The 22,361-nt window shown below is 41.6% G+C and overlaps 1 protein-coding gene across 15 annotated transcripts in view; it reads right to left on the bottom strand.

Moving 5' to 3' along the window:
- Positions 1–22,361, bottom strand: part of EFCAB11 (EF-hand calcium binding domain 11) — a 132,320-nt gene that overhangs the window by 104,438 nt on the left and 5,521 nt on the right. For 14 of the 15 annotated variants that reach the window (XM_054691675.1, XM_054691685.1, XM_054691694.1 and 11 more), the window contains 2 exons: positions 8,954–9,055; positions 8,032–8,122 (listed from right to left, as the gene is read on the bottom strand). In XM_054691675.1, coding sequence (XP_054547650.1) covers positions 8,032–8,122; positions 8,954–9,055 — 193 coding nt within the window. Of the gene's footprint in view, positions 1–7,903; positions 7,961–8,031; positions 8,123–8,953; positions 9,056–22,361 lie in introns of those variants that run through there. The other variant, XM_054691708.1, reaches the window with a different exon arrangement.

The raw sequence follows: 22,361 nt of genomic DNA, 5'->3' as shown, positions 1-22,361 counted from the left end.
AACCTTTCCAGATAGAGTAACTATATGCCTTGCTGCCTGGTGTTCATGCCAGGTGTCCTGGGCTGCACGGGCAGGATCCCTGCCCGCAGGATGTTTATGCTACTCAATGAGGAGGGAATCCAACAACTCAGAAGTCGGCCCGCTGGGGTCTAAATCTTGGTTCTTTTCTTCACCAGCTGGTGACTGTGAGTAACTCCCTGGACCTCTCGGTGCCTTCTCCTCATCTAGCAAAATAGGGACACACAGAGTGGAGTCAACGAGGCCCCTGTCAAGGTTCCTTCAGCGCCAAGTCTGGTACACAGGGAATGCTGTGCAAGTGTCGGCTGCCAGCGGCTGTGGTTGCCATTTCTGGCTGCATTCATGTGGGGAGTGCAGCAGGAGTTCTCAGAAAGAAGAATGTGGTAGGTGGCGGTGACCAGGGACTCAGAAGAGAGGCCAGCTAAGTACTCAGGAATGGACACCATTTAGATAAGTGGATGGGGAAATTGGAGGAGGGAGAGAGAGGGCGGCGAATCCACAGTGAGCAAATGCCAGAAGAGAAATGAGAGAGCTCCAGCACATACCAAGTACGTCAGAATTGTGGAGAAGGATTTTGGATTTAAGAAAGACTGGGCGATGTGCTAAAAAGACGTGTTAGATCTTTCTAATACTGTGCTTTTACCTATGGTATACTGACCTATAATTTTGCCACCACGTGAATGACCATCTCATCTACCTACCTCCTATCCAGCCATTCTCCGGGAGGCTACATTCATAGATACATCCTCGTGTGTGGAGAGGCCTTGTATGGGAGCCAGAGAATCTAGATTATACAATAAGTGATGAAAAACTAGTGAAGTCAGGAAGTAACATTAAAATGCAATGTTGATTTACTCTTATTATCTGAAACTAGCCAGAAGGGTAGACCAGTGACTTTCAAGCCTCAGTGTGCATATAAATCACTCAGGGATCTTACTAAAGAGAACACTTGATTTAGGACATTTGTGGTGGGGCCTGAGATTAGGCATTACTAATAAGCTCCATGCTGATGCCAATGCTACTAGTCTTTGGAGCACCCTAAACAACAAGGATGTATCTATGAAGGTAGCCTCCTGGAGGAGAATGGCTGGGTAGGAGGTAGGTAGATAAGATGGTCATTCATGTGGTGGCAAAATTATAGGTCAGTATACTATAGGTAAAAGCATAGTATTAGAAATTTTTGGTTCTGATTTTAGGCTATTTACAAGGAAAACAACTGAAACTCTGAAGTATAACTCTTAAGTCTGAACCAGTTTTTTTCACAACATCTTAAGACACTGTTATTTTAACTATCACATACAAAATACAAATTTTCTTTATTAAATATAAGTTTTCCTTATTTCATAAAGATAACAAAATGTTATAAAAAATTCCACCCAGGAATTAGCCATCTCCTACAAAGGAGAAACATCAGAAGTTTCTGTAAAGGAAAATGGTGTGAACACACTCATAACATGGGGCTATTAACAACTTCAAGGATGACTGAATGGGTCAGCAACATATGGCCCTAAGAAAGAAACCATGGCAGCTGCTTCTTATGTGACGGTTTGAGAAAAAGAAAAATAGCCATCATGCTATTACAGCAAGAACACTGTATTCAACCATATATGCAGATGAGGAATTGGCTACGGTGGCCATAACACTTGTTAAAGTGACATCTCAAAAACTAAAACCAGGGTTGGAAAGCTGTCAGACCCAGTAATTTCCTCTTGAGAGCAGTTTTTGTCACACTGACAGACCACATCTGTATTCAAGCTGTGGTGGATTCTGAATAATATCTGTGATACACAGAGAAAATAAAGGAGACTGCATGTCACTCTCCATGATAGATAACCCCGCTAGTGAGTTTCAGGGCTAGAAGAAGTGTGCCAGATCCTATAACACAACACCCTCATTTCTGAGATGAGGAGAGTGAGAGCCAAAGAGATTTGATGATTTGTGGAAAGTCAGCTAAGTGGCAGGGCTGGGACTAGAACTCAAGTCTCCTGATCCCCAGCCCTGGGGCTTGACTACCCTACACAACCTTAATAGGAAGCCAGGGGAGCTTTCAGAGAATGAACCAAAACACACAAAATAAAAAACCTGTTTGCAACATCAGTCATTCATTTACATAAAACACAGTCATCTGTTTGGCACATACAAAACTGCGCAGAGCTGTGGGAGTCTGATGATGAATGCCCTAACGTATGTTTACAAATAATTGTGTATCAGCATAAAGAGAAAAGGTATGGGACAGGTTAGGAGCTTAAAGGGGAAGGTGGAGACAGCTTCCTTTTGGAGGCTGGGAGGTGGTGGGTAGGGTGGAGGGTAAGGGCAGCTTTCAAGATAAGAAATATCTCAACAGTTGGGTCTTGAAGAATGAACAGAATTTGTATCTTGGTGGGTTTAACACAAAAGAGAACAAAATCTGAACATTCTGAATGTAAAGGCAATGAAACATCCCTTCCAATCAAGTCATACATCCTTGATATCAGGAACTAAGTTAGCATAACTGAAGAAACCAAAATAACACATTCTACTTGGATATCTATGGAATGAAGTCATTGGTTTTCTCTCCTTCCATTCTGGTCCAATTTATCTGAGCGTCAATTCCTTTGGCAGCAACTCTAAAGTTTATACTGGTAAAAGGCAATCCTCAAATGCAAGGACATAACATGTCCCTGGAGCAAAATCAATTAAGAACACTCTGAAAAACCAGCATTTCCTTAAAATGACTAGAATATAATTATTTCTATAGCCATACCTTTTTTTTTCTTGAGGTTACAATGGCTTACAACATTGCATATGATTTAGAGGTATAGGAGCACACCTGCCTGTGCGCTCAGGTGTGTCGGCCAGTGGGCTCCTAGGCATGCGCGTTGCACTGCCCAGCTGAGAAGCAGAGGCGCCAGCGCTTTTCACCACTTGACAGGCGGTGGGAAAGTGCGAATCTCTGTGCTTACATGAGACCGAGAGGGTTCCTAGGCATGCAGAAGTAAATATGCCCGGGCAGAGCAGACGCCAGCCAGAAATACAGCGGGGTGCTGATGGCAGGCAGCGTCAAGAAGGAACGTTAGCCAGCTCTTGACAGCTCAGACTAAATCAGGAGAAGAAAATGCTCCCCAAATCAAGCAAAGAAAGGCCACTGGAGATTAATTCATAAAAATCACATGCAGAAAGAAAGAAATGAAAAGTAGAGCCACATGTGGCTATAAAGCTCCTGACTGCATTTTAAAGTACTCTGTAGTTGCTTAAAAGAAATACACTAAGCCATAAAGGAAACTGTAAGTGAGAATTTTACCATCACTGGGTATTTGGAGTGAGTGACAATAGACCAACGACAATTTGTTAAGTAATGACAATGCATGAGGCGACAGCTAGAAGAGTGGAAGCTAGAGATAAGTTCATATACTCAAAGAGCTATGACTGTCTTATGGATTAAAAAAAAATGTTTTTGTTTATCAAGTAAGCGATTAAAAAAATACACCAGCATAAGCACTAACAAAATATAGAGAAAGGAGATGAGACTGTTAGATATAAAGAAACAAGTCTCTCTTGAGCAGGACCTTGAAAAACAGGTCTAACCTGGACAGGAGGGAAAGAAAGACCCTGGCAGTAAGGGAAATGAAATAGACACAGCCCATGAAATAGACACAAGCTCCAAGCCAAGAGAAACATGGGCTTCGGGACTAAGAAGAGAGGAGATTGGGATGAGGACCAGACGCTGCAGAGCCAGGTCCAACAGTTTTAATTTTACTTTAGAGGCACTGAAGATTTTGAATGCTTAAGAATAAAAAAAAGGAGGAAAGAGGAGTACAACTCTTCAATAAGTTCTACAAAACTTGCAATACGTTCTCGTAAGTATGAAAAGAGATGTTTTCAGTTTTAACCTTAGAGGGCCTCACCCACTGCAACAACAGTACTTTTAAATTCCCTTGCCTCTTGAACTTCTGCCCTTTGCAGTGGGGAGGGGAAAAAAAGACCTTCAGGAAAAGAATTTCCTAAGAGCTTTGGAATAATAATGACACCATCTTTGATAGCCTCAGTCATTTACACAAATGCACATATCATGGAGAGGAAGAAAAGTGGTAAATGTCAAGCACTAAAAGGAGTCTCAAAGTCTGAAATCCAAATGTTAAACATTATCTTTAGAGACAAGATAAATTAGCACCAATTTTTGTTTTTTACATAAGATAGCACCTCTTGGTTTAAGACAGTAACTGGTTCCTTGGGAGAAAACTTGCTTTCCTTAATTTATATGAAAAAAGTATAATTAACAATCACCCATTAAAAATAAAGCCTCAAAAATAATTGTTTCAGGTTTTTGTGCCACTAGCCTCTGTGGCTATCACCTGTGGTCTTGATCATGTTAATACAGAAGGTACTTGGGAGCGTGGGCGTGGGGCATGTGTGCCTGATTGTGGACACCTGGAGTATGGGTGTACACACATATGTAAGTGTGCACGCCTGAGCCTAGAGGCTGGGATAAAAGCAGCAGCGACAGTGGCAGTAAAAGGTGGATGAGCGGTGTGACTACAGAAGAGGCAAGACCACAAGACAGTGGGCGAAAGAGAATGCCAGAGAAAGAGCATGAAGATTCAGTTGCTTGCCTGCCTCCCAGTGCTCCCTACCTGTCCTGTGCCTGCCTGCTTGCATGTCAACCTCCCTGCCTGGTGTGCCTCCGTACCTACCTGTTTCCCTGAGAGCATTAAAGACTGAAAAATCCGCTGACTCCAGAACTCTCCTGTATCCATTTGTCCTGTGCTTGCTAGCATTACATCGCTATAAAACAAGAGTAGAATGTAGATCTAGAAGGTTTAGAAGAGATACTAGAAAACAACAAGATACAGCAAAATAACAAAAGGAAATGAGACACCAGCACAGAGAGCTCAAGGAATAAATGAAAGTATAGGAGGGAAAAAAAATGTCACATTGGACACAACACAAAGGAGGCTGGACATTGCTGAAGACACATTAAGAGACAGGGAGAAGAAAGCAACAAAGGAAACAGACGTGAACAAAAACTTCTATTGGGACGCCCATCAGAAGCAGAATCACTATTCTCAAAGAAAAAGAGTGACTCCAAAATGTTAATGTTCGATCCTTTATATATTTTCCCCCAGGGACAGTGACCCAGATAAACAATTTTGAATATGGACAATATGGGGGAATATGCTTCTTATAGGATAAATTTCAAATAGGCAGAAACAAGGTGTGGAGGTGAGTTTTGAGTGAATTTAACTCTAAAAACCAAGACTAAAACAGGAGAGCTTATGATCAGAAAATACAATGTGAGTGTTGTAAAGCCTGACAATGTATTCCTGTAAAAACAACATGGCTTTTATTCACGATGAAACCACCACAGTTAGGCAGCAATTCATAGCCATATAAAGATATCTCACTTTGTTTTCCTAATGCCCTCAGATTGAATGAATGATACCTCAGTGGGTTTCCATCAAGTTATAAAATGAAATGATCCCTTGAGGCCTCATGCCCCAATTCTGTTGTTTTGAATTGTTTTGGTTGTTTAGGTTATTTGGTTGGCTTTGTTGCTGAGTTGCTTGGTTGGCTTATTCTGGTTTAGGGATTGTAGTGCTATAAATAATAATACAAATGAGAGTTCAAACAGGGCATGTTTAACTAAAACTCCTTGCTTGGCTGTATATTTCAGTGGTCTCCAAACTGCTTTGATCATACAGTCCTAGGAAGTATAAAATATGTGGGTACAGGAATATGTTTATTTATAGGTTATTTGCATATGTACTACTATATGAATATATGATGTACATTATAAGATATTATATAGAAATTGTCATGAATTAAAAATACAAATATTTCCTTTGTTAGTGGCAAGTGACTTTTCGCTGCCACTAGAAATTATTAATGATATTTGACAAGAACAACAGGACTTAATGTACTTTATTATTTCTGAACCTCAGTTTAATCCTTGGTGACTGAGCACTTTAAAGTCCAGTTTGTTTCAAACTGTTTTGTTGGCTGTCAAGAGACACCGCATGAAGATGTGTGCATCTAAACAGGAAACCACCACCTGGCACTGAGCCCCCTGGTTTTTAATTCCATCCTCCACCGAGGAAAAGGTTTAGGGCTTTTTGGGTTTTGTTTTGTTATCGCTAACTGAAGATCAGCTTGTAATTCCCTCTCTTTCCTGATATAAGTTGCTCTTGAAAGCTTATTAAAGCTGTTGAATTTTTATATTTTTTAACACTGTATTCTAAACCCACTGAAACTTGGCACAGTTTGTTTCCACCAGGTTAGGTCATTCTATTTCGAATTTATTAAGCCTGAGGACGGGAGGCGTTTTAAGAGGTGGCTGGCACCCATCCTGTTTTAAAACACAATCACATTTCTAAACATCCATTTTCAAAAATGCTCTCCCTGTTGCACAGGGGTCTTTTGAGAAGCAGTTACTATCTCACTCATGGTTCACATTGCTTCCACCTTGAAGGGTTATGCTTAAGTGTATTTTCTGAGGTTATATCTACGAAGACCTCTTCACACATAGTGGTCAGCAAGTTTGGCCACTTGTCTCTTTGTAAAAGGAAAACGAAGTAACAAACAGCCTGTGTAGCAGGAACATACTGACATTCATCACTCTCATCACAAAGCGTATGAAAGATGCTACAATACTTGAAATGACTTGCTGTCAAAGCATCAGCCACCTAGTCCTCTGGCACTCTGGAGACACCTGCCTTTAGTTTCTCTGCTCTTTCAATAGCTTGCCCACTAACCTGCTTGTGGAGGATGCAGCAAATTTGTTCACGGTAGTGACAGTTAATGTTAGTGAGTGAGTTAATGGCAGTGAGTGCAAATCCTTATTTCGAATAATCTGTTTGATGACTTCTACTGAGCAAGGCTGGCTTCATGTCAGACTGTGTTACTTTACTTTTATCCCAAAAAGGAACACTGCCAGATGCCCTCCTTCTATACATTCCCCCCTTCTTCCTCAATTTCAGAAATTATCAGAGGCCCTGTGCAAAGACTATATTTTCCAGCCCAAGATCCAACAGCCCCACCCCTGATACACATGGCCTTGGGATCCAGTTTTGGTCCTTGGATGTCAGTAAAAATAATGGAGGGCTTTAAAAGGAGGGGTAGATCTTGTCCTTTCTCCGTCTAGCAGGAACTTAGATGTGATGGCTAAAACTGAAGCAACCATATTAAAGCAAGAGGAAGAAGTCGAGGATTAAAGCAGCTACAACAGAGCCTCCCTGGTGGCGCAAGGGGTTAAGATGCAACCTATGAAGATATCCACAGCTACTGCGGCAAGAGTTCAATCCCTGGCCAGGGAGATACCCACATGGCGCAGCAGACCTCTCTTGTTTCACCCGCTGCTTCCCTCAGCAGTGTATTTCAATCAGTCTGCCTGTTCTGTTCCCCACTTTGTCTCTGGTGACTCCTCTCACCTCCCCCCCACCTCTGGCCTGTACCCCAGTTTTTGTATACATAAATAAATGTGCCTGTGCTATTCATACTATCATCAACCTACAGTTTCCTCATAGAAACTGCTTTTAAGCCACTTGCTCCTTTGTCAGGATTACTTTAAAAAATCTACATACAACCACCTTTAAATCATCTTCATCAGGTCAACTCTGAAAGCAAATGAACAGGGAGTCCACCTTCAAGTCACCCCCACTCTCCTCTCCCGACAACTCCAGAAGCAATGTGTATCTGATGGAATGCAGATCTCAGGAGGACACCAGCATCATGTTGAACACTGATAAGGCTTCATTTTTTATTTAGCCAATACATAAATATACAAAGAAGTTCTACTTCTTCCTCTCTCACCCCTGGTGTGCAAGCACACCACCCACTTTCAAGGCCACTGTCAAGGGTGTGGATGGATTATTAATAGCAAATTATAAATTTCTCACCTGGATCATGACATTATACTGTGAGATGAAAATGTTCTTAAGTGACAAATCATGATAAAGAAGAGCTCTCCCTAAGAGTGAAAACTTGTAAGAGCAAATGGTAAATCAAAGGGTGGGTACACACAAAGATTTGGTGTCTTACCTGAATACATCCAGAACACTCCTTTCTGGTAACCTGGGAGCCACCAGCCCAAACGCTTTTTGGAAATCCTCCAAAGTTAAATATCCTCGATCTATTTGAAAATGAAATATAAGACATGCACTTACTTCTATAAACCTTATAAAGTGTATTTCTGGCCAATCATATGTGCATGAAACTCTACTATGTCATTAGAGGAGCAGCAGTTGTCTATAGTTGGTTTTACCTCTAAGGTGATCAGGGGCTGTCTTCCTGCAAGAACTGAAGAGTGCAGTCACACCCTGCCTCAGTGCCATCCCAGCCCATCTTAAAGGCTATTCCAGGCCTTGTCAACTGCTGATTCTCTGAGTCCCAAGGAAAGGACAAGCAGTGCACAATAATGGTGCTAAATTCTGAGTCTTTGTGAACTGCCAACCAGTCTTTTCTTCAAAATCCACTTCTCTTTCCTTGCTTACTTACAATGATGATATATTAATAGTTGAAGGGAAACTATAACAGCAGCCAAGACACTGAGTGGGGACTCCGAGGCGTTTTGTCCTGCGTGTGGCCTATGGTGTGGAGGAAGACACTCTTTTCAGCCACATTCCAGCCACATATGCCTCCAAGCAGGGGCCATGACCACAGGGTCTCCCCACTTCCGTCAGTGACACTTGTCCTATAGTACCACATGGCCAGTCCTTCTGCTATCCCCACCACAAGGCAGAAAGGCCTAAGTACAGTTAGGTAACTTAAAGCATTATTTCATCCGAGGTAAATGTCGAGAATGGGAGATCGTGAGAGACAAAAAAGTTCACATTAACATCTAAGATAATAGCTAATGAAAACAGTAAAATGATCTCCAGATTATCTGATTTACTAAATGCATCTTCCCATTCCCAGTTCCTCAATGGCATATTTTATATCAAAATGCTTAAAAGACACTTACAGTGCCTGTCAAATGCTGAGAAGATGTGTCTTGTTTCATTCCAAAATAGCTGTGCTTCCTTCTTTTTCCTTACAATGTTTAAGAACTCCTCCAGTAAGATACCTGAAAGTTGGGGTGGGAAACAATTTGTCAACAAAGACTTTTTTCCTCTTTAAGAAAAAGCAAAACACAAATGAAAATTGGTAAATGTCATCATCAAATTTTTACTCCTAATTTCGGTGAACAGTATCTAAAGACCTTTAAAGTTGAAAAGACATTTTGCTAAATGCTAAATAGACCAACACTAGTAATAACAAAAACGATACCAGGTGTTATTACCGTGTTCACTGAGCTTTATCAGGGGGAAAAGGAGTGGTGACTTCGAAAAAGTATAATACTCTTCCTTCTAACAGACCTAACAGACTGGTCCAGAACGACTTATTAAACAAGGTCTCATAATTTTTCTTTCCTTATGCTTCTTTGATCCTTTTTTTCCTAGCCGATGTCATATGGTGGGGTTTTTTCCAACTGGGAGAGAAGGGCAAAGAAGTAGTTTCTCAAAAGTCAATACCAATTGCTCACCACAGATAAAGGTGGAGAGAATATTTCATCAACAATAGAGCTGGCACCATCCCCAGTTTTGGGTGCACCCCATGACTGTTCTGTAGCCTCAGGCGCTGCTTCCTGTGAGTCTCATAATAAAAGAGCCCAGCATGATCATATGAGATTGGATACTGTGCTTACAATGTCTATTAAAATGAATTCTAATGTGATCTTTGTGGTAGGCTTAAAGTACAGAGCCAAGAATTTTAACATTTTAGTGAACTGGACCCTGCATGTATAAAAAGAACAGTTGATTTTTATAAGTCAAGATTTCCACTTAAAAATGGCTCATCACTGTTTTAAAAATAGCCCCCAATCATACAACGACCACATGCTAATTTTGGAGAACTTGCATCCTTTGGGTGAGGTTAATACTGAGCGTGTGCCTTTCTTAAAGTAGGTTTGATGGTTTTGAAAAATCATAGAAAATAATTTTCTCAGCCGTCCATGCTTTTCCTTATTTTTAGTTAAAGATTTAGAAACTAAAAGTCAGTCTAGCTTCATGTGCTTACATGATTCTTTTATAGCCCTTTAGGACCATGTGCAAGGAACTGTGTTAAGCTCTGGAAATCAAGGGGGAAAGAGAACACACATGATCCCGGTCCCTGGGGAGTGACTGTGCAGTGTGGGAGGCGGTCCCCACACAGGCTCAACTGTAAACACAACCACAAACTGGCCTGTGCAATAGGGGGACACCGGAGCTTGGAAAAGCCATGGGAGTCCTCCTGCAGAGCAGACTGACAAAGGTGAGAGCTCTCTGAAGGGGCAAGGTGTGAGGTCAGCAGCAGACTATGCTATGGCACAGGAAGAAGAGCATTCTGGGCAATGGAAACAGCATGTGCCAAGGCCATGGGGCAGCGATGAGGAGAAATGAGAAAAGGCCATTATGGCTGGAACGTACTGAGCAGGACAGCAATACAAATAGTGAGGAGGGCAGAGGCCAAAACACACAGGCCCCATGAGCCACACGGGATTTTCATTTAAGTTGCAACAGGAAGTTAATAAAAAGTTTGAACTGGAGAAGTGACATGATTTGACTTAAGATTCTCTAAAAATTTTTTGGTTATTGTCTTTACAAAAAGACCTGGGGTGAGGGGAGCAAATGTGTCACAGGGATACCTGTGAGGAGCCTATTGGCAACAGCTGGGGTTGGCAGGGCACTGGAGTGGGTAGGGCACTGGGGTAGGTCAGCAATTATTTCAGGAGAGATGAAGGGGCACATGTGATGGGTGAGAAAGGAGGCGCGTCAAGAACTGCCCCTGGCTTCTGACTTGAGTATTAGGACATTGGAGGAATCACTTCAGGAGGGGAGAAGGACTAGAAGCAGATTGGAGGGGAAGATGAGGGTGAGATGAAGAATGACAATTTGGACAAGCTAAGTGCTCTCTATGTAAATACTCTGGGGACAACTAGGAGCAAGTGAGGAAGGCATCTGGGTATGCTCCAGACACCGGGCAGCTCCAGCCCCCACCACAGTGCTTGGTATTGCATGGAATTGTATCAAATTGGCTTATGTATCCCCATCCCCATGGTAGATAAGGGTATGCAGTGATGCAGCTCCCTTCTCATTCCCCTTGTGACCAAAGACCATATTTAAAACGCTGGCGGAGGTTAACATTGGTCTAGTCATGCCATGTTCCCATAGGATCAAATCCATTACTTTACTTTCATGAATGCCCAAAGCTAATCAATTAAATAGCATCTAGATGAGCTGAAATTCTTGAATAATGTATTCACTGATCATGGCATGTCCTATGAGGCCTTCACGATCTTACCCAGGCAAGCTTTCTGGCCTCCCTGGCCAATTTCCTGATGCTCCCCCCAAGGCCCTCTCATACCTCCCTACCTTTGCATGTGTTGGAAGTGTTGACTGCAATGTGCTTAGTCCTTTTTCTCCTAGTGAATTTTTACATCTCTTTCCATAGCCTCCTTTTTGAAAGCTACCATGGTTTCTTCCAGCTGAGTCCTGTTTCTGTAGGACTGGTCCTCTGTTCATAACACCATCGTTGAATCTGCTGGGTCCTATGGTAACTATCTGGCTACATGTATGCCAGAAACATCCTGTGGGAGACCACTGTATATGGTTCAAAATTTTATTCCCAGGCTTTGGCACTGATGCCTTGCATGTAGCAGGCATTTGTTGCATGTTTGCTGAATAAATAAATAAATAAATAAAGACTAAGAAGTTGCTCTTTCTAGTTTTCAGCAAAAAAAAAAGCATTAAAACGTGTTTTAGGACCTCCCTGGTGGCACAAGGGGTTAAACCCCACACTCGGAAGCAATCCACAGCCTCTGCAGCACGAGTTCAATCCCTGGCCAGCCAGGGAGCAAGCCACATGGCACAGCAGACCTCTCCTGTTGAGCCCATTGCTACCCTCAGCAATGTATTTCAGTCAGTCTACCTGTTCTGTTCCCCATTCCGTCTCTGATGAAATCTCTCACCCCCCACATCTCTGGCCTGTGCCCCAGCTCTTGGATGCATAAATAAATAAATCTTTAAAAAAAGTGTGTTTTAAATGATCTTATAACTCTGTAAACTAATCTTAAAAAATAGGTTACTTTTTAATTCACATAGCCAGAAAAATAAACCATCTTTTTAGAAATCCCAATTTCTTAATACATACGCTATAATAAAAAAACAAATGAAATTCAGAGGGAAAGGAAGTGCCTGCCCAATATTTGTTCTTATCATTGCATCCGATTTAAGGAAATGATAAAGGAAAAAAAGCACAATTCTATGGTTCAATGTGTGATTCACAAGGGAAAAAAATACATGAATGGTAATATCTTTAAAATCACATATTCAGAAAACCCATTAGAATTTTGGAGTACAAAGTATCAGGTTTTTATTTCATAATCATGCAGAATAAAAAGCATGTACCTTAGGTTTTCTTAGGAGATAATATAAGTGGGTCTATTATCATTTTTTTGGGGGGGGGTCTATTATCATTTAAAAAGAGAAACAATCTAATAACACAAATAACTCTATGTGTGTAATCAAGTTTTTGACACTATTTTTTCCACAGGATCATATACCTTTCTTTAAACTTGTTAAAAACTATTTTTCTTTTTTAGAGCAACTTCACACTTACAACAAAATTGAAAGGAAGGTACAAAGATTTCCACATGCAGTTGGCCTCCAAATCTGTTTCCACATTCATGGACTCAACCAACCTCACATCAAAAACACTATGTAGCTTGGCTACAACCATTGAATCTGTACTGAACAATGCTTTTAAAAAATCATTATTCCCTAAATAATGTAGCATAACAATTATTTGCATAGCATTTACACTGTTTTAGCTATTATAAGTAATATAAGGAAGGTTGAAAATACATGGAGGATGTATGTAGGTTATGTGCAAATATTCCCACCGTTTTATATAAAGCCCTTGAGTATCTGCAGATTGTGGTCTTAGAACCAGTCTCCCATTGCTACTGAAAGACAACTGTACCCTAATTTTTAAAGCTAATAATCCTGGTGGCCTAGGGGTTCAGTCTCAGCACTATCACCACTCTAGCCTATGTTCAACCCCAGCCAGGAAGCTAACACAAACATGGCACAGTGGACCCCTCCTGCCTCGCCCGCTGCTCCCCTCAGCAGTATATTTCAGTAGATCTGCCTATTCTGCTGCCCACTCTGTCTCCGGTGAATCCTTTCACCCCCCACACCTCTGGCCTACATGCCAGTTCTTCTACAAAATAAAATAAATATTTAGATACATATATCTTTAAAAATTAAAAAATAATGTAGCTGATAATCCATAGATCATCGAGTAATATTAAACCGTGTGAATACCCCCCCTTTTCCCTTCCCCTCACACACATGCACTAACAGCTTAATTTCCCATGGCAACACATCACCAAATGCAAGGCCCTTTTCTAAAAAGGATAGTGATATTTTCATTCAACTTGGCTCTCGCATTGTGGTAGTATGATCACTTTCCAAAATCAATGCATCACAGTTTGCTATTCCTAAAGCACTGAAATGCAAACATATTAATCTAAGTTTTATGCATCTTGCTGCTCTTGCAGTGGCATAGAAATAGAGCTCCTACTACTAGCTCCACCTGCTGTCACAATATTCAAACTTAAATTACCACTTCATGAAGACTTTCAATAATTCTCCTGCCATCAGTTTTCATACCCAACGAGAATTGCGTTACCTGTGTGTCCACCCCTGCAGTGAAAGAATATGTTCAGAAAATTCTAATTTCAAATCTAATGCTGGCTGTCTGTGTATACCATCTTACTAATCACAGACCCCTAAACGCAATTGACTATAGTTACACATTAGGATCACAGCAGCATCAGGAAACACAAGACCATATGCCTTTTGGTGTTTATTAGTAATCTGTTTACATAAGGTGTCTGGAAATTACAAAAGGTCATTGGATTCTATTAGCAGTTTGCAGGGTTGGATTTTTTTTTTTTTTTTTTTTAGTGATGAGAAACGTTCTTTCTAAACCAGGAAAGTCCAACGTGTAGAGAGGAAGGCAGAGCTATTCAGTTTGGGATGAGGGGGGTTCCCCATGATTCCCAGTCCATCAGTGTCCCTGGAAGTGCACCCACAGGACCCAGCACAGAGGGTCGTGCCTTAAAGACCCACGATTTTTATCTAGCCATCCAGACTCTGCAAGTCTGTGCATATTCTACTCGATTGGAGACATTTCCTATGTTTTTGTAAAGTACTCTTGGCAAAAAGCACTCTTTTCATGTTCTGTAATGAAAATATATATTTTACTTTCCAAACTACTTAATATATGTGATAGAGATATGTCATATGGAGAGACAGGCCAGGAATGTTATCTTTTATCTTTTTTTGTCTTTAAGAAGTTTCCTAGGAGGGTAATCATCTTTCACCACAGGGGTAGATCTATATTCAAAAGGTCCAACAAAACGATAGAAATTTTTCCCTGGAAAGTTTCATTATGTATATTTTTTCTGTGGTTCACAGTTCTGAGCTTCAGGGTCAGCACACACAGAGAAATCCTCTTGGAAATGAAGCAGTCTAGTTTCTCGCTATCAGTGAGCTTAAATTAGAAACTGCAATAAACCTGGGGAGAGTGAAAGAGAAAACAATAAAAATGCCAAGTTATTTAGACTCTAAGTCTGGTCCTAGACTGAGCAGAAAGGAAGGTCTGTGTTTACTGTGTCATATATTAACATTCCCAGGCATTAAAAGTGCCTAAAAATGAGAGCTTAAGGATTAAGTGGCCCTTTAGAAGCTATAATGCAAGTCTTCTCTAGCTTCAGAAATAAAATTCAGATTATGATTTCTGGAGGCCAGGAGGGGGAAACAAGGATCAAATGTGTTCCCATAAAAAGATCGTAAGGACAGAAGGTAGAAGTGACAGAGACAGTGGGGAGTTGTCACAGTAAGATGGGTAAGCCAATTCAGAGGACTAACATTTTCTTCTAGTTTTTTGCACAACAGTAGGGGAATAAAGAGAAAAGAACCTACCTTAATGGAAAAAATTAAGTTTTACTATATCACTGGGAGTAGAGTGAAGAGGAAGAGTGAAATCAGGTTGTAGAAGAATAAAGAAATCTGAATCAATAAAACTGGATTTCTATTAAACATGCCCAGGAATGGTGGCCTTTTTTTATTATGTTAATCTCCTGCTTATAAACCCTCAAAGGTTCCTTGGTGTTAACGGTGCAAAGTCCTGACACCTCATTCTGCAATTTAAAGCTTCATTATTCCTTCCAGGCCAGCTAGCCCCTAAGCTCCTTCCCCAACGCTCAGCTTCCACAAGGCAGCTTACTTTGCTGAACACACTGGCTCTTAAGTCTGCACAGTATCTCTTGCTGGAGGTAAATATATGCCAAGGTGGTGGACTGTGTTCCTGGGAGGAATCCTTAACAGCATGGCAGCTGATAACTTTGGGTATACAAGTCTCTGACAGGGAAGGAGAGATATTGTAAAAGGAGGGTGAGGGAGCTGGAAGAGAGATCTCAGCCACTGGAGTGGAGGAAAAGGGTCATTGAAAGAAACTCTGCAGGCGTGGCATGCAGCAGGAGCCTTCTAGAACAGAAAGCCCTAACTTGGCCTTTCCATCATCAGCGGTGGAGGGTTGAGTGATGAAACACCTTGTCTAGTTCACCAACACACACTTCAGCAAAGCCTACATGACATCCAGCATTTTTATGGGAGTGGAGAGTGCAGGGAAGACTAACTTCACACTGAGTTCTGCACCCACGCTGGCACTGGCAGGGCACTGAGCGCAGCAGCAGACAAGCAAACATTGGCACCTGCACTGTATTCGTTCCTTCACTGTTTCTTCTTTGCTTCTCCGCTGCTTCAAATCCTACCCAGTGCACCACTTCCGGCTCTGGGCCCACTCCTCATGCAGGAAGGGACTGTCACTCCACTCTAAACTCTTCTTCTTGTCTAAGAATTCATGTGAGATCTGGCCATAAAAGTCCTTTCAAATTCTCTATTACATAAATATTTTAAAACTATTTAGGTGTCCGTGTCTCTTAATGCTTTTTGATCCCTACAATGAAACTTACCCAGCATCTTTTACTTAAATAAGTTTAGCGGTGAATATCTATGGGCAATATTGCAAAACCTCAACATGTATGTAATTTCCTGATTATAGACCAGAACTAAGGGGCCAACTGAAATCTGAAGTCAAACAAACAAAACCTTGCTATACTGGCTACAATATGGTGCTTGAGTTGGCACCAAATACAACAAAACATGCATAACAACAAAAATTATTTAAGGTAGAACATAAAAATCCAGAAAATGGACAACTACACTTAAATTTAGGAGAATATCTTTAGTAGTCAACTGTCTGGTTCAAAACAACTCAGATCAGATAGTAATGGGGGGAAACATACAAGCCAACTGGTCATTAACCTCATCATCCACAAATTATTTTTCAATTGAACCAACACTGGATAGCATGGCTGAGTCAAACAGTCCATAATCACCATGAAGAAGAATCAATCTCTTTGATTTTTCCATCATTCAAAGTTGAAGGTTTAAAGTATGTTTCTGGAGAGCTTTTTCTTTTCTTTAAATATGAATATAAAATATGTTCATTGTGTTCAAAGGGCAATAATACAAGGAAACAGAAAGGGGATGGGGTTGGTGGGGGAGCTTGATCTTTCACCCACTGAAAATTCTGATATCCTTTGTTTTGATTTTTTCCTTAAGCCTATTTTATACAGACCTGGAATAAAAACACACAGACAGCTGTGCAGGGACTTGGTGGGGCAATGTTCATCTTGTTCTTACTCACAGCATTTGGCACATAGGAAGCAGCAGCTCCCTACATCTTAGCTGTTATTCATGGGAAATGCGCTACAATTTCTGCTGTAATGGAGGTAATGAGGTAATGAGGTTGCACAAGGTGTTGGCTCTTCATGGAATACCCAGTACCCGGTTGTGTTTTGGCACCAAACCACTGGCCAATGTTGAAGAAAATTTAAGGAACAGCCTTAGAAAATTCACTAATGTATAGATTGTGGACATCAACATCCATTCAATAGTCACTCCTCCATGAGACACTGTGGAAGAAATATCCAATGTCAAGGGCATTACATCTCTATAGACAAGGAGCTTTTCTGGTATGGCAATGACCACTCTACTTGACTGTGATGCCCCTATCTGGTCTTGGCACTGGGTAGCTCAGAACCAAGCATGACATCAGCCACAGAACCTGCTTTTTGTGTACTGACCCACTCCGACCCCTGCCTTCAACTCATTAAGTTCCTAGAGATGAGGTCTGTTCTCAACTAATAACCATGACACTATTAAAAACTAAGGGGAGGGTTTATCAAGTGATTAAGAGGGTAATCTTGACGATCAGACCATGTTGTCTGCTACCTACAGCTGGATGAGTCATCCTAGGCAAATTACTTAACCTCTCTAAAACTCTGGAGTTTTGGACTTATTGAATGGGGCTAATCCTAATATCCTTGAGTTGAAAATAGTGCTCAGAAGATTCTGCACATGGAAAGCATTCAGGAAGTCAGAACTATATCTATAGTAATAATAAGTATTGTCAGACAGGTAAAAGTATTTTGTAAACAAATAAAAAACCATCAATGCCAGGATTAAGATATCTCATTATTCTTCTCTGGAGCCTGGTTTCCTCATTTGAAAAAGGGAGACCAGAGGACAATTTTTTTTAAACATGTTTATTTATGCATACAAGAACTGGGGTACAGGCCAGAGGTGGTGTGAGATAAGAGGATTCACCAGAGGCAGTGGGGAACAGAACAGGCAGATAGAATGAAATTCACTGCTGAGGGGAGGAGTGGAAGAGACAGGAGAGGTCTGCTGCACCATGTGGGTAGCTTCCTGGCCGGCTGGAGATCAAACTCATGCTGCAGAGGCTGCAGATAGCTTCAGAGTGCTGTGCTTAACCCCTTGCGCCACCAGGGAGGCCCCAGAGGACAATTTTCTAAGTCTCTTCTAGTTGCAAACATCTTTCATTCGCCATACTTCGAGAACATATGAAATCACCACAGAGAACAAGGGTTGCAATGAAATCAAACCTAAATGAGGCAGTGTAGGGTATATTAGAACCAATCTCCATAGTGATCAGTTGTTTACTTAAATAAATGGTTTAATTTTTTTCTTACTAAGATAATTCTTTATTCTGGGTACCTAAATATGTAAGGTTTGAACCTATAAGCCCTAAAATAAACACAGTATTGTAAACCAACATTACCTCAATAAACAACTTGGGGAATGAAAAGACTCTGAGCTGATGTTTGCTGGCTTGCTAGGTTATGGCACTTAAAAGGTCATTAATGCCTTTTTTGCACCTCGTTCTGGCTGTCCTCAAATTCTCCCATCGTGAGTTTCCTTTGCTTTCTATTCTTACTTTAATGTCTTTGACTTCACTTTTCACTCTCCATTTTTGCAGGGAGCCTCTACATTTTAGTGAGACTAGAAACTCTTAAGAAGCCTCTATATTTTAGTGAGACTAGAAACTCTTAAGAAGTAGGAACTAGGGACCTCCTCAGTGGTGCAAGGCAATAAGCACAGCACTGTGAAGCTGTCTGCAGCCTCCGCAGCACGAGTTTGATCCTGGCTGGCCAGGGAGCTACCCACATGGCACAGCAGACCTCTCCTGTCTCGCCCACTGCTCCCCTTAGCAGTGCATTTCAGTCAGTCTGCCTGTTCTATTCCCCACTCTGTCTCTGGTGAATCCTCTTACCCCACCCCACCTCTGGCCTGTACCCCAGTTCTTGTATGCATAAATAAACAAATGTTTAAAAAAAATTGTCCTCTGGTCTCCCTCTGCTAGCTACTGCTAGCAAGAGAATTTCCAAATCACAGCTTGCCTGAAGAAGTTTGGAAAAGTTGGTTAGCTGAATAAATATTCCCAGAGGGCATCCCTGCTGGCCAAGGGGTTAAATCTCAGTGCTATCACCACTAAGGCCTGAGTTTGATCCCCAGCCAGGGAGCTAACCCACATACGGTGCAGCAGACTTCTCCTGTCCTGCCTGTTGCTCCCCTTAGCAGTGTGTTTCAGTAAATCTGCCTGTTCTGCTCCCCACTCTTTCTCTGGTAAATCCTCTCACCCCTTGCACTTTTGGCCTATACCCCAGTTCGTCTATGCATAAATAAATAAACAAAAAGCTGAGAAATCCAAGTCAACATCTGAGATCTTCTTCAAGATCAAAACACTAAGGAGAGAGTTATATATTTGGAAAAACATTTCATCTGTGCATAAGCCATCTTCCTTTAAGAAAAATAACATATAAATGTGACTCATGTCACTGAAAGAAGGAGAAGCTGGCCTGAAATTGGTTCAGAATTGAATAATTCTAATAGAAGAAATTAATTTAGCAGCAATCAGAACTCAGCAGTGATTGGGCCTTCCCTGGTGGCGCAATGGTTGAGCGCTGGGCTGCGAAGCTACCCGCAGCCTCTGCAATGCCAGTTCAATCCCCAGCCACCGGTGAGGGTCCCACATGGTGCGCAGACCTCTCCTGCCACCCAATGCTCCCCTCAGCAGTGTACTTTGTCAGTCTGCCTGTTCTGCTCCCTGCTCTGGCTCTTGTGAATTCTCTCACTCTCCCACGCTTCTGACTATACCCAGTGCTTGTATAAATAAATAAATAAATCTTTAAAAAAAATAATAATTCAGCAGTGATTTCTTGCTAAGATGTTTATTTTATTCTTTCTCTTGTGTATTTGTGGTCTTGAATGAACACAAACTGAAGTATGTTGGAGACTTAGTGTCCTGGTTACAAGGCTATTGCTTTAAATATAAATACAGTGATGCTTGCAGAAAGTTAATTTTCTCTTGCTCTCAAGACTGGAAGAGAAAGGAGAAAGACTGGAAACTTGTAGACGACGGAAAGTCCTTTCAAAGCAATTTGAAGCGAAGTGCCAAGTACTGACACTCTGATCCCATTCCTCCAACACAGTCCTCCCTCTGCGAGGTCCCCTGAATTTCTCAGATGACTAATTCACTTTGTAGGCTTTTGAAACATATTTAAAAATTAATTTTTAGGCAAAAAGAAGCAGAGAAAGGAAGCAGCCTAATGATCTGGTTGGGAAGTGGTTATGCAAGTAGATGTAATCTTTTTTTTTTTAGATGTATTTATGTACGCATACAAGAAGAACTGGGCACAGGCCAGAGGTGTGGAGGGGGTGAGAGGATTCACCAGAGACAGAGTGAGGAACAAAACAGGCAGATCTACTGAAATACACTGCTGAGGGGAACAGCAAGCAAAACAGGAGAGGTCTGCTGGGCCATGTGGGTCACCTCCCTGGCTGGGGATAGAACTCATGCTGCAGTAGTGGCAGATAGCTTCATAGTGCTGACACTTAATCCCCTGCACCACCAGGGAGGTTCCTAGATATAATATCTTTGCTAGGAAATGCAAGGGAAAGCACACTGGAGCAGGCTGGGGGCATACTGTCAAATCAGAAAATCTTACTTGAGGAAAGGCTATTTTCAGTATCCAAAAAATTCCAGTTTTGAGGCCATCCTTAGGCCATAATGAATTTGAGAAAACTTTGCTTAACAAGATAGTCCTCATTGCGTAGAGCACCATGGTGTGTCAGGAAGCACACGTACAGAGGGAACATAGAGGAATGCTCCTCTCCCCCCACCCTGAAAGCTCCAATGTACAGCAGAACTCTTATCAAAAGGGAGCTCTATGCCTGCAACAAAGTGAGAAATATTTCTGGTTGGAGTCAAAATTCAAGAACTAGAGAACTCATGATGGAGAAGAGAGGAAACTTTGCAAATTTCAAGACCCAATCTTTGGCCACAAGTCAGTTTTCTCAATCAACAGAAAAATACATGGAGGAAACCAACAAAGGCACGCCAGGGCATCCTCTGGCCACCAGTCAGTCCTCACTTCATATCAGAGCCTCAGAGCCATGAGAAACCTTTAGAATGTAATGAAGGCAGGATAACCTGCCAGAACGGACTCATCTATGTGCATCCAGCTACCCATTCCAAAGAGAAACCATGTGAATGTAATAACCGAAAGGAAAGCTTTTCATGAGGTCTTATCTCAGCAAGCGTGAGGTCATACAGATGGGGGTAGATCTATGAATAAACCGAATGTGGAGAATGTTCTGGAGGAAGTCAAGCTTGCCTCCAAGGCACAAACTTACTCTATGTGTAAAAAACAGGGAAAGGTTTTTTCCAGACTTCATGCCTGTCTGTGCATCAAAGGACTAGCAAAGGGAAGGAAACCCTCTGTGTGAAGTCAAACCCTTCTTTTGGAAACAGAACACATACTTCTGGCAGAAAGACTATAAGACTAAGGAATGTGCAAAGGCCTCAGCTGCCATCACACTCGCTGTATCAAAAAAGTCACATAACAGAGAACGGCTGTATGAGTGAGAGTGAGAAAGACCCTCATCCAGACAGGATAACCCACGGAACATCAGAGGACTCTGCAGGAAGAGGCGTCCTGTGGAAAATCCTTCTGCCAAAGACAGAAATCCCTGTGGATTAGTTTCCTCACACAGAAGCCCAAAGAAACAAATTTAGGCAAGTTTCCCCCAGAAGTTACAACTAATTGAACATTAAAGAAACAATATTGGAGTATTTTAAAAGTGTGAAATTCCTGGGTAAGAAATTAAAAACCTGGAAAAATTCCATCACATAGGGGTCATGTCGACAACATGACTATCTGTATTTTGCAATTTTGTACAAGCTTTCAATTGTTTCCCAAAAAAATTGGTTGATTGGTTTTTCACAAAGGCCACACAGCATTCTCTGGATCCCATCCCATCAACAATGGGTGCTTATGGATTTTCTCTCATCTTCCTTTTCCCTCTTCCCTAAGTCATTCCACTAAGCGCCAAGCTTAGAAACCTGCTCTCCCATCTTTAAAAAAAAAAAAAAAAGCAAAACTTCCCTTGATCCACAACCACTCAGGACCTACTGAAAGACTTATCTAGTCACACCGTCACACTTTCTCACTTTCCCTTTATCTTCCTCTCTGCCTGGCCTCTGCCCTCATCACACACCGAAGCAGCTCTTGCTCAAGTCACCAAACACGTCCAGGTGGCCAGCTCCCAGTGGGCCCTCTTTGGTTCTGCTACTTAACCTTTCAACAACATTCGACAGTATTATCCACATTCTCTTCCTTGAAATGTCCACTTCTCTTGATTTTGACCAAATTTTCTTGATACTCCTGCCCCTCAGCATTTCCTCCTCTACATGAGTTCTCCATCCACTCTCACTAGATTGTCCCATCTATTCCCATGGTCTCAAAACCATCTGAAAGCTGAAGACACCTTTATTTCTTCAGCCTAGAGCTTGCCTCAGAGTTCCCCATTCGTACAACTCAATTCCTTTCACACTGTTAATGGAAAGTTCCCAAA

This window comes from Talpa occidentalis, unplaced genomic scaffold (genome assembly GCF_014898055.3).
Source record: "Talpa occidentalis isolate TD23 unplaced genomic scaffold, MPIMG_talOcc4v2.1 talOcc4.11, whole genome shotgun sequence".
Lineage (NCBI taxonomy): Eukaryota > Metazoa > Chordata > Mammalia > Eulipotyphla > Talpidae > Talpa > Talpa occidentalis.
Note: the sequence above shows the minus strand (reverse complement) of the source record. Positions and strands in the feature narration are given on the sequence as shown.